Genomic DNA, 12,644 nt, shown 5'->3' with positions numbered 1-12,644 from the left:
TTTTTCATACCTTTTTCGTAATTAATTATTATTTTTATATTATTTAGGTAAAAAACCATTTATTTTAATTTAATTACTAAAATTATTTTGGTTCTATTTTAAAAATTCTCACTAGTTGCCACCATTCAAATATGCCTTGAGAATTAAAATATGTTGTAATTATTAGAGAATATAATAATTAGGTTAGTAATTAAACTTTTATCTAATTATTCTATAATGTGAAAGTAAATAAAAGGTTTTAACATTTTATTAAAAATTAAAAGTAAATATTTATTTAAATTTTAATTTTAGTATTAAACTCATATTATTACGAGTTTATAATTAATAAATCAATTGGAAGAATTAAAGGTTAAAAAAGATAATTTCGTTTTCTTGTGAAATATTAAAGAAATTGTCGAGTATTTTAAGAGGTTTGACTAAGGTAGGAAGCAAATTTTATGATAATCTTAACGTAAGCTAAACTCCCAACAGGAGAAATGGTAAGAAATCATATTGGTGTGGGACCACTGAGGATTAAAATAAAACTGATATTAGAGGCAACCAATAGCAAGTCTCTCATTCAGTCATACACCACTCAAATCAAATCTCCTTAATGTCGTCCCATGCAAGTTGAAAAATCGACCGATTTTAACCCTCACAACATTTACGTCCCTATAAAGCTATCTATTACTTCTTCTTCCTTTCGCCCCCATTTCTCTTCACCTTCCTCTCAATTTCAGCCACTGTTTCCGTAATTGTTATATAAATCCCTTAATGTTCATGCCATTTCACTCACCCCAATCCAAGTTTAATTTTCAATCTCAATCTGTTTCAATTTCGATTTTAATTGAGAACTTGAGCATGACAAAGAAAGAGGAGGTCTCGAAACGAAAAACGAAGAGTTTGAACGCCAAGTTCCATGGACTAAAACAAAATATGGGACAGATAAAGGAAGATCAAAGATGCATAAGAGATGAACAAAGGAAGATACGAGGAAGGTTGGAAGATGTTAGACGCCAATGCAATGAAGTCAGACTGGAAAGTGAAGCGATTGTGAAGCAATCAGCTTTCAATCGGATTCGGCTTGTTATTATGTTCCAAATCATAAAAGCTCGCAAAGACGGTGATTTTGACAAAGCTGCTCTTCTCTGTCGTTTCCTTAATTCCATTTCTGATAGAACCAACCACTTATTTGGGTCTGGTAAAAAGAAAAAAGTAAGTTGATGGTCAGTTTCTGATATCTGTAATCTGTAAAAGATGTTAATTTGCTTTTCTTCATATGATTGTTTTTTCTCCATTTGATGCAACAAAAGATTGGTTTTTCATTTGGAGTTGTAAGATTCAAGGAAAATAAACAACAACTAATAGTGAGATTGGAACAACGTCTTACAATTGAGATTAGTAATGCTGAAAATTTCTAATTTTTGAAAGTAGTGGATCAGAACAACGTATGTGAGTCCAGGTCGCGGTGTTTGGCTCTATTGATATTCATCCAACATTAATTTAAGAAGAGTGTGTATTGAGGGTTTCAGTGTACAACAAAACTTATACTCCATAATTGCAGCAAAGAAATACCCCAACTCTAACAGAAAAATCTCTTCACATTGTGATTAAATGCTAAAATTACATATTTTATGTAATTAAATTTGTTAATTTACGATAGTGCACCACTAACTTTTCCATGTTTATATTGAATTTTGTGCAGGGGTGCAATTTGGGGCTAAATAGAAGAAAAATGAAACAAATGGGCTAGATTGAAGAAAGGAGCAAAGAAGGCGGGCCAAAGCAGAATTTTTCCAAGATTAATTAGCTGAAATTTTATGTTGACTTAGTGGTAAATTTTATGTAGGGATTATGTAGCAAGGCCACTAGTATAAATACGGGGCTACATTGTTCATTTAATCATCAAGTTTTCAATCAAGTCATTCATTAAGTGTTTTCTTTCTTCAAGTGTTTTTCATAAAGTTCTTTTATCAAGTTTTTAATTACCAAGTTTTTTTATTAAGTTTCGCATCAAGTTCTTTTTAAGCTTTTCATCAAGTCTTTTCATCAAGTTTTCCATCAAGTTTTTAATCATTAAGTTTTTCAATTAAGCTTTTATCTCTTGCAATTCAATCTTTTCTTTCCTTTTTGCAAATTTAGTTGCTGACATTAATTCCTTATTTTTTTCTATCTATTAGTTTCCAACCTTGCGTCACCTTCACCCACCTACTTTCATTTCTTTTTCATTTATTCAACCTTTTCCAATTATGCCCAATACCAACATGCCCCAAACCTTAGTCAACTAAATCCATTTTCAGCTTTAGGTCGGAGTTAGCCTCGTCAAAACCCGTGAGTTACGAACTCGAGTAATTTAACTCCTAAATTTCAGTACTTATTATTTCTCCGGATTAAGAGTATGATTTTGTCAACTCACAAAGTCATATCAACTCTAAGTCAAAAAAAGACGTCGTTTGAGTTAGTGTGGTTAGACGTATAGTTGGAATTCCGAAAGGATCGATTGTCTGATTGTTTTTCCGTGAATACATTGGCGTGCCAAGTGGGGATTGTTGTTTGGTTCCGTCAAGGGAAGTAGTAACCGGATTTAAATGTCCCACGTGGTTGAGGGATTGGTTCGAGCTAGGCTCTTCTAGAACGCAAAGCTGCCGGAGTTCTAAATCACGAACGTTTCGTTGGTTGTTCGATCAGTAAGGGTTAGTTATTGGACGTTCCATAACTAATTTACACAATGAAGAGTTGGTGTCCGAGGCGTCCTTGGTAGCTATAACTAGCTTATTGGGAAAGAGGGGTTCATCTAATTTCGAGGACCGGTTCAAAGACGAGAAAAACTCGGGCCTAAAGCTAAGCTTAGTTTAATTAATTTTTCTTCAGATTTATTTAACTATTTTTATTATTTTATTTTCAGCCTTTAATTTTCAAGCATTTTTTTTCCTGTTTATTTCAGGTTCCAGGTTTTCAATTTTATCCTCCCCTCAAATTCCTTGGGCACGACAATTGCCCCGACATAAATCTGTTCAAGAGAGAAACAATTTGCAGTAAACTCAGTCTCTGAGGGATCGACCCTAGTCCCTATACTGTTTAAATTGCAAATTAGGCGTAGATTTATATTGGTGGAATCGACACCCATCAGTTTTGGCGTCGTTACCGGGGACTGGCAACTATTACAATTGTTTAAATCATCTTCATGACCAGATCTTCATCCGGAGATCTCGAATACGACCCAGAGATCAACAAATCAGCACGAGCACGACGAAAAGAGATGGAAGATCTTAAACGTGCAAGTAAAGCAGAAGTTGAGCTAGGACAAGGGATCCTAGAATCCGACGTCGAAATGTTGAGCCAAGCAATTCGTGTAGAGGCAATTCGACGTGGGAAACTAGTCGAAATGGTTGAACCTGAGACCGAACCACTTCCTGAAACTAAAAAGGCAAAAAAAGACCTCGGTGGACCAGAAAGAATGGCGAACCAAACCATTCGTCAACTAGCCGCTGCTCCCAACGAGAAAACACAGTTATGCATCAACTATCCAACCGGAGAAACCCCGTTCGAGTTGAAATCAGGCCTGATTCACCTTTTGCCCACTTTTTGAGGCTTGAAGAAAGAAAATCCACACACTCACTTGAAAGAATTCCACATGGTCTGCTCAAGCATGAAACCTCAGAGAGTAACCGAAAATGAAATCAAACTTCGGGCCTTTCCTTTTTCTTTAGTTGATACAGCAAGAGAATGGTTATTTTACTTACCCTCCAATTCTATTACAACGTGGGATGACTTATCTCGTGTATTTCTTGATAGACTTTTCCCAGCATCGCGAGCAGCTGAACTTAGGAGAGACATAGTGGGAATTCGCCAAATGAAGTGTGAATCATTCTACGACTATTGAGAGCGGTACAAAAAACTGTGTGCAAGTTGTCCTCAACACGGTTTGACCGAACAATCACTTCTTCAGTTTTTCTACGAGGGTTTGCTCCCTATGGAAATGAAGATGATTGATATTGCTAGTGGAAGGGCGCTTATCAATATGACTCCACAAAGGGCAAGAGAACTGATATCCACCATGGCGGCAAATTCTTAATAGTATTGGCCAAATTCAGAACCCACAAGAGGGGTTAATGGGGTAAACGTTTCATCCTTAGAAGATAAATTGGATAAGCTTACTAATATTGTTCAATATATGCTTACAGAAAAGAAGAATCTGACCCAACTGTGTGAAAATTGTACTACGTCTGAACATCAGACGGATTTGTGCCCAATCCTTAACGACAATTCAACGGCACATGTTGATGCTGTCAGAGGCTTTCCGGGACCTCCGCAAAGACGCTATGATCCTTTCTCCAACACCTACAATCCCGGGTGGAAGGATCATCCCAACTTAAATTATGGAGCTAATCACCGGTACAATCCATCATACCAACCAAGACCTCCGCCACTGCCACAACAACCCAAGCCGAGTACATCTCTAGAAGCTATTATGGAGAGACTTGTCATCGATGCTGTAAAATACCAACAGAGGACAGACACATCAATACAAGAGTTAACTAATCAAGTTAGTAAACTCTCGATGGCAGTTAATCGTTTAGAATCTCAAGGTAAATTACCTTCCCAGACAGAGCCGAATCCTCGACAGAATGCAAGTGCAATAACTCTTTGTAGCGGAAAGGTTCTAGAAATAGTTCCAGACAAAAGTCATGGGCAAGGCAAGGAACGGGAAAAGTAGACCTCTGATCCAAAAGCTAGACCGGAATAAGAAATTTAGAAACCAATCGTGATGCCATCTCCTTTTCTAGGGAGGCTCGCAAAGGATAAGAAAGAGAAGGAGGAAAAAGAAATCCTCGAAACATTCAGGAAGGTGGAGGTAAATATCCCTTTGCTCGACGCTATCAAACAAATCCCTTGTTATGCAAAATTTCTCAAGGAATTGTGTACTAGCAAGAGTAGGTTAATAGGAAACGAAAGAGTAAATGTAGGAGAAAATGTCTCCGCAGTACTGCAAAAGAAAGTTCCGCCCAAATACAAAGATCAAGGTATGTTTGCTATTTCCTATGAGATAGGTAATGTAGGCATTAAGAAAGCCATGTGTGATTTAGGGGCTTCCATTAATGTTATGTCTTATCCTATTTATAATTTGATTAACGCGGGTCCTTTAAAAAAGACAGGATTAATAATCCAGTTGGCGAAGAAGTCAGTCGTATATCCCGAAGGGTTGCTTGAAGACGTCCTTGTTAAAGTTAACGAATTAGTTTTCCCTGCAGATTTCTACATTATTAATATGGAGGACGATAACTCAACTAATTTGTCTGACATTTTACTTGGAAGGCCGTTCCTAAGTATTGGAAGCGCAAAAATTGAAGTTCGGAGCGGAACACTGACAATGGAGTTTGACGGCGAAATCGTGAAATTCAATGTCTATGAAGTTATGGGTCATCCTAACTCACTATCAAATATTTCTAGCATTGATGTTATAGACTGTTTAACGCAAACTTATTCTGAATATCATGACTTTGATGAGTTGGAAACTGTCCTTTACAGAAGCATTGACATGGATGTTTTAAATCATCTCGAGGAATTAGCAATTATAGAAGATCCGTTGCGAGAAATTGTCAAACACTTGGAAACGCAACCATCGTTGACGAACTGAGGTAACCAATTTGAACTATTACCTTTCCAAACTAAAATGTTACCTTCGGTTTTGCAGCCACCAACCTTGGAGCTTAAAGCATTACCGGACCACCTTAAGTACGTCTTCTTGGGAGAAAAAGACACTTTACCGGTAATAGTGTCAAACAAACTAACCAAAGACGAGGAGAAAAGTCTAGTTCGAGTTCTGAGGGATTATAAAAAAGCTATTGGTTGGACAATAGCTGACATAAAAAGGGATAAGTCCATCCACTTGTATGCACAGAATTTCCATCGAAGATAACACGAAACCAAAGAGAGGTGCTCAGAGGCACCTTAATCCACCCATGATGGAGGTAGTAAAGAAGGAGATCCAAAAACTGCTAAATGTTGGAATGATATACCCTATCTCCTACAGTGATTGGGTTAGCCCGGTTCATGTTGTGCCCAAGAAAACTGGCGTGACAGTGATGAAAAACTCGTCAGGAGAGCTGGTCCCTACTCGAGTCCAGAATGGATGGAGGGTTTGCATCGATTATAGAAAGTTGAATGCGGCTACTCGAAAAGACCATTTTCCACTTCCCTTCATTGATCAAATGCTCGAGCGATTAGCTAGTAAGACCCATTATTGTTGTCTCGATGGGTGCTTAGGATTTTTCCAAATTCGGGTGGCACCTGAGGATCAAGATAAAACAACTTTCACATGCCCCTTCAGAACATTTGTATATAGAAGAATGCCATTTGGACTCTGTAATGCTCCGACCACTTTTCAGAGATGCATGGTGAGCATATTCTCTGACTATGTCGAGAAAATCATTGAAGTCTTCATGGATGACTTCATGGTATATGATAACTCTTTTAACGAATGTCTTGATAATCTTGCTAAAATATTACAAAGATGCCTAGAATTTAATCTTGTTTTAAATTATGAGAAATGCCACTTCATGGTTGACAAAGAATTAATTTTGAGTCATATAGTTTCCTCAGAAGGTATTGAGGTCGATAAAGCAAAAACGGATATTATTAACTCATTACCTTACCCCACATATGTGAGGGAAGTTCATTCGTTTCTTGGTCATGCAGGATTTTACAGACGATTCATGAAAGACTTCTCTAAAATCGTGCAACCGCTTTGCAGTCTATTACAAAAGGATAAAGAATTTGAATTTGACCAGACTTGTAAAGACGCATTTGATGTACTGAAGCAGAAATTGGTCTCTGCTCCCATAATGCAACCACCAAATTAGAACTTCCCATTCGAAATCATGTGTGATGCAAGTGACCGAAGTGCGGGAGCTGTTCTTGGAAAAAGAATAGGGAAAGAGCCTCATGTTATCTATTATGCTTCGAAGACTTTTGATGCTGCGCAAAGTAATTACACAACCATTGAGAAAGAATTATTAGTTGTTGTGTTTGCTTTAGATAAATTTTGATCTTACCTGTTGGGAACTAAAATGATTATTTTTTCTGATCATGCAGCTTTGAAATATTTAATAGGGAAGAAAGAGGAAAAACCTCGACTGATTAGGTGGATTCTACTCCTACAAGAGTTCAATTTTGAAATCCGGGATAAAAAGGGATGCGAAAACTTGGTAGCTGACTGTCTGAGTCGATTACCGATTCTAGGCGATGACACACCATTGACAGACAGCTTCCCAAATGAAAACCTATTTTCAGCAAATGCGATTCATCCTTGGTACGCAGATATAGTAAATTATCTCGTTACAGGTACTGTTCCTTCGGAATTACCAAGGTCTAAAAAAGATAAGATAAAGAAAGATGCTTGGTATTACATTTGGGACTATCCTTACCTTTGGAAGCATTGCTCCGATCAGGTAATTCGACGGTGTGTAGCAGAAACAGATGTACAGTCTATCTTAACTTTTTGTCATTCTTATGCATATGGAGGACACTTTGGACCTAAACACACCGTGCATAAAATTCTCGAGTGTGGACTATTTTGGCTAAATATATTTCGTGATGCCTTTTTATTCTGCAAAACCTATGAAAGGTGCCAGAAAGTTGGCAATCTTAGTCGTCGAAAAGAGATGCCCCTTACTCCTATTCATATTTGCGAAATTTTTGATGTGTGGGGCATCGATTTTATGAGTCCTTTCATTTCTTCTTTCGGTAATTTTTACATACTCTTAGCTGTTGATTACGTTTCTAAGTGGATAAAGGCAAAGGCTACTCGCAATGATAATGCTAAGACTGTTGTTGACTTTCTTAAAAGTTCTATCTTTTCCAGATACGGCACCCCACAAGCATTAATCAGTGACAGAGGAACTCATTTTTGCAATAAGCTCGTAAGTGCACTTATGGAGAAATATGGAGTGACTCAACGAATTGCCACTGCTTACCATCCACAAACAAATGGACAAGCTGAAATGTCGAATCGAGAAATCAAGACTATTTTGGAAAAGACTATTAAGCCCAACAGAAAAGATTGGAGTTTGAGACTTAATGACTCACTTTGGGCTTACAGGACAGTCTACAATGGACCAATAGGCATGTCACCTTACCGACTCATTTTTGGTAAACCGTGCCATCTCCCGGTCGAATTAGAGCACAAAGCATTTGGGGCAGTTAAGCAGTGTAATATGAAGATGGAGTCTACAAGAAAGTCTTGAAAGTTGGACATCCAGGAACTCGAGGAAATTAGAAACGATGCGTATGAAAATACGCGAGTTTATAAAGAAAAGACGAAGGCGTTTCATGATAAGTTGATCACTAGGAAGTAGTTTTCAATAGGGTAGAAAGTTCTTCTATACGACTCCACCTTAAAAATTTTCGCTGGTAAGCTTCGATCCAAATGGATAGGTCCATTTACTATTACTAATTTATTCTCAAATGGTACAGTGGAAATTCAAAGCGAAGAAACCCGGAAGTGTTTTAAGGTGAATGGTCAACGACTGAAGCCCTTTTACGGGAATTTTCAAATGCACACAGTTAAGGAGATTGCTCTCGAAGAGCCCAGAACTTGAATAACAGGTCGTCGAGCTAACGACGTTAGACAAAGCACTATTAGGAGGCAACCCAAAATTTTCCTTCAAGTAAATAAATTTTTGGAAATTAAAATAGAAGTGAAAATGCATGTCGAGGATCGGTTCTATCTAAGGAAAGACTTGGTACTTAAGAATGTCCATTGTGACTCACCTTTCTTTCCTGGGAACTTACCTGGTGTATTCATCTCGACTATTTTACTAAATCCCATAATCTTGGTTTTTAATAATTTATTTTCGAATATTTAAGCATAGCATTAGCAAAGCTATATATTCAAGAAATACACATTTTAATTTTATTTTATTTTTATTTTTAACTTTAATTTTTATATATATATATATTTTTTTTTTTTTTTATTTTGCAGGTAGACATTCCAACTTGTCAGCCCACAAAAATTCTTTTTATTTCAGCCAAGGCCCACTCTACCTACCCATCATTTAAACCAATCCCATGCCCAAGCTAACCCATTAACCAAAAACCCAAACCCATCATACCTACCCAAAATCAAAAATCAAAAATTAAAACCCAAAATTTTCACCCCCAACCATCCAACCCTTTTCAAATAAAAAAAAACCCTACACCCATCAGCCTATCACCTATCAAATCCTAAACTTTCACCTATCACATCCATCTTTTCACCTAGAAAACTACAACCCCATACCCCATTTTAACTCATCCCTCTCTCCCCAACCGTCCACCCTTTTTAAAAAAAAACCCTTCACCCATCAAATCATAACCATCACCTATTTTTCACCTAGGAAAAACCAACCCCACTACCCCCATTTTGACCAGCTGAATGTTTCTCACTAAAACCTTTCTTTAGAATTTCTTTTTCTCTTCATAAACCCCTTCCCTTTTCACCACCACTTTCCACTGTCTACCACCAAACCATGGTCTGCACTCGCGACTGCATGGCGTATGAACTACCATCCACAATAAACTGACGACAAAAATGGTTCACTACCCCACCCTTCGTCACCATCGACTCCAACGAGTATCCTCCATCTCTGTCACCGTAACCACGCCATCCTAGAAGAAACCGCAGCCCAACTCCGATCGCCGTAGTCTATTCGCCCTATGAGCCACCCAATTCGGCCAACCATCCTCCAAATAGCCCGGTCAAACCACCAAACTCATCCGACAGCCAAGACCACCCATCCCCCCGACCAAACGTCCAAGCACATCAACCAACACAATCGGGGCCTTCGAGAAGAATTCTGCAACCCCCAAACGATGGTATTGAATCACATTCAACGTAAAGACGAACCTGAGGTCGTCAACAGCCACCTTTAACCGGTTCATCAACTCCGTCAGCAGACGATGCCGAATATTGTTGAAATGAAACGGAAAATCAGGACACTAAGTATCACCCACTTGAGCAAGGTCAATTTCGACACGGAAGAGGATTCATGCCCCCGGAGAACAGATTTTAACGGGAATCTAACGTTCACGAACCCGACACATCAAGCACAATTCGAACAAATCCAACATCGCCCTCTTCCAATATGTAAGCACATCGACTCATTCTTATTATATTCTTTAGATATTGAAGAATTTGTTAATCAATATTTTGATGCTATTGGGTGGACTGATTTTGCTGCCATTGATGAACCTGCATATTATGAGTTGGTTTTTGAATTTTATTCTACATTTTACTTTGACCGTTCTACTAACACCATAGATACGCCTCATGCTGTCAATTTTTGCTTGCTAAGTGTGCATTATAATCTGTCTATTTCTGAGTTTAATGTTGCTTTGGGATTTGTTACTAACGACTATTTAGCAACTGATGACTATTATGACTCATTTCTCGACATACCATCTGACTTTGATGCTAATGAAGCTTTAGCATTGTTAACTGAAATGAGACAGATTTCATACGATCCGAAACGTTGCAAGGACATAGGAATTCATAGTTCTGCACTTCGATACATACATCGATTCCTTGCTTTTAATTTTTCAGACATAATGATGCGTCTGCCTCTTTAACTAGGACCGATTATGTTGTTTTAGTCGTTTTCACTTAAAATTGCTTAGCAAAAATTGTTTAACATAATTTCTAGCTTCATATTCTATCATAAAACATCAAAATAAACACTTTTCACCTATGGGTATTTTTCCAAATAAAAACCCTAGGACAAATTATTGCTAAAATAAGCTAAATTAAGCTACCGGGATCTCAAAAACGTAAAGAACATTAAAAACGGGGCTTGGAATCACTTACTATAGAGCTTGGAAGCTTGAAAACCCTAACTATGGCTTCCCCCTTGCTATTTTCGTTCACCATAGAAAATATTAGTACATTTTGCCATCTTTTTCCCTTTTTAATTCTTTTTATTACTAAATTACCAAATTGTCCCTAACTTAAAAAATTTCTATTTCACTTATCTCAAGTCTATTTTTGTCTACCAACTGAACCAATGGTCTAATTACCATATAAGGACCTCCAATTTAAAGTTTCATAACAATTGGACACCTCTAACATGTAGAACTCAACTTTTTCACTTTTTACAATTTAGTCCTTTTGACTAAATTGAGTGCGCAAACGTCAAAATTTTTGAACGAAATTTTTCAAAATCATCCCGTGAAATCGTATACCATAAAAATATAAAAAAAATAAATTTTTCCTCATCGGATTTGTGGTCTCAAAACTACTGTTCCGACTAGCCCAAAATCGGGATGTTACAGACCTTACTCCCTATACTGCTTAAATTGTAAATTAGGCGTAGGTTTATATTGGTGGAATCGACACCCATCACATTGAATGACACTAAGAATCACTTTTAACGCCTTTAAGCAACTCCATTGTGAAGACAAGGAATCTTCATTAAATTGCACCAGGAAGTGAGGTAGTATTTTTTTTATTTTTTATTTGCTTAATTAATAATAAAAGCAAGGAAAAACTGCCACTACAGAAGTCAGGAACAATGTCATACCAAAACTTGGCACTTTAAAATACACATTATAAAATATACAAAAGTCAAAGCTAACATCCTTTCCTTAAAACGCTCCCACCATAACCTAATACACTCATCTTTTACCCAAATCATTCACATACTAAACAACAAAACACTCTTTAATTCACTCTTACCTTGTACATCAAAGCCGGTTGACCAACCCAATCAAACAACATCTTAGGCCAAAAAAACGGCTGTTAAAGTAATTGATAGGCAGTTAGTTAGTTAGCTGGTTAGCTAACTATTGAACGTATCAGTTGAAAGTAGTTAATGTGTTAGTTGAAAGTTGTTAGATAAATTTACTTATTTGATTCTATAAATAAGTAAATAGAAGATTGTACTGATAAGCTTTTGATGAATGAAAGATTAATTCAGTATAGATATGTCTTTAGTTATGATATCTTAACATGGTATCAGTTGCTTTTGTTTTGCTGAACGTGTTTCTTGTATTTTCTTGTTTCTTTCATGGATTTTTCTTCTAGTCCTTCTACTGTGCAATCTGCTTTTCCTGCAATGACTACAAACTTCTCTGATATTCTTGTTGATAGTCGTTTTCTTTCCACCAAGAAGATCAGTGTGTTATTGGATGATAATAACTACTTGTTATGGCGTCAACAGGTTCTTTTGGCACTCAAAACTTACAGACTACAACATTTTCTTGATACTGCAATAGCTCTTCCGCCTCAACAGATTATGGACGATAATGGCGTTCTTCAGGAGAACCCAGAGTTTTCTCAATTTGAGCAGTAAGACTGTGCTCTGGCCTCTTAGCTACTGTCCTCTGTAGGTACGAGTGTTTTACCGCATCTTATTGGTTTAGACTCTAGCGTTCAGATTTGGAATGCTATTGTAGCTCTTTTTGGGAGCAAGACCACTTCTCGTTTAATGTCTTACAGACGGGCGTTACATTCTCAACGCAAAGGTGACTTACCTATGAAAGATTTTCTACTGAAGATCAAGAGTTGTTGCGAGAGTCTTGCTAGTTGTGGAGAGATTATTAGTGAACATGAACACGTCACTGCCATTCTAAATGGTTTACCGTCTGAGTATGAGTCGGTCATTACTATTGTCACTGCTAGTCACGTTCCT

The 12,644-nt window shown here is 37.3% G+C and overlaps 1 protein-coding gene across 1 annotated transcript; it reads left to right on the top strand.

The window, feature by feature from the left end:
• The first annotated feature begins 579 nt into the window (after positions 1 to 579).
• On the top strand, positions 580 to 6,400 carry LOC105784265 (uncharacterized). Its single transcript, XM_012610099.2, has 2 exons — positions 580 to 1,194; positions 1,685 to 6,400. The coding sequence occupies exon 2, from the start codon at positions 4,748 to 4,750 to the stop codon at positions 5,615 to 5,617; it is 870 nt and encodes a 289-aa protein (XP_012465553.2). The 5' UTR covers positions 580 to 1,194; positions 1,685 to 4,747; the 3' UTR covers positions 5,618 to 6,400.
• Positions 6,401 to 12,644: the final 6,244 nt, after the last annotated feature.

Source organism: Gossypium raimondii, chromosome 13 (genome assembly GCF_025698545.1).
Source record: "Gossypium raimondii isolate GPD5lz chromosome 13, ASM2569854v1, whole genome shotgun sequence".
NCBI classification, from domain to species: domain Eukaryota; kingdom Viridiplantae; phylum Streptophyta; class Magnoliopsida; order Malvales; family Malvaceae; genus Gossypium; species Gossypium raimondii.
This window is presented reverse-complemented; position numbering and strand designations above follow the sequence as displayed.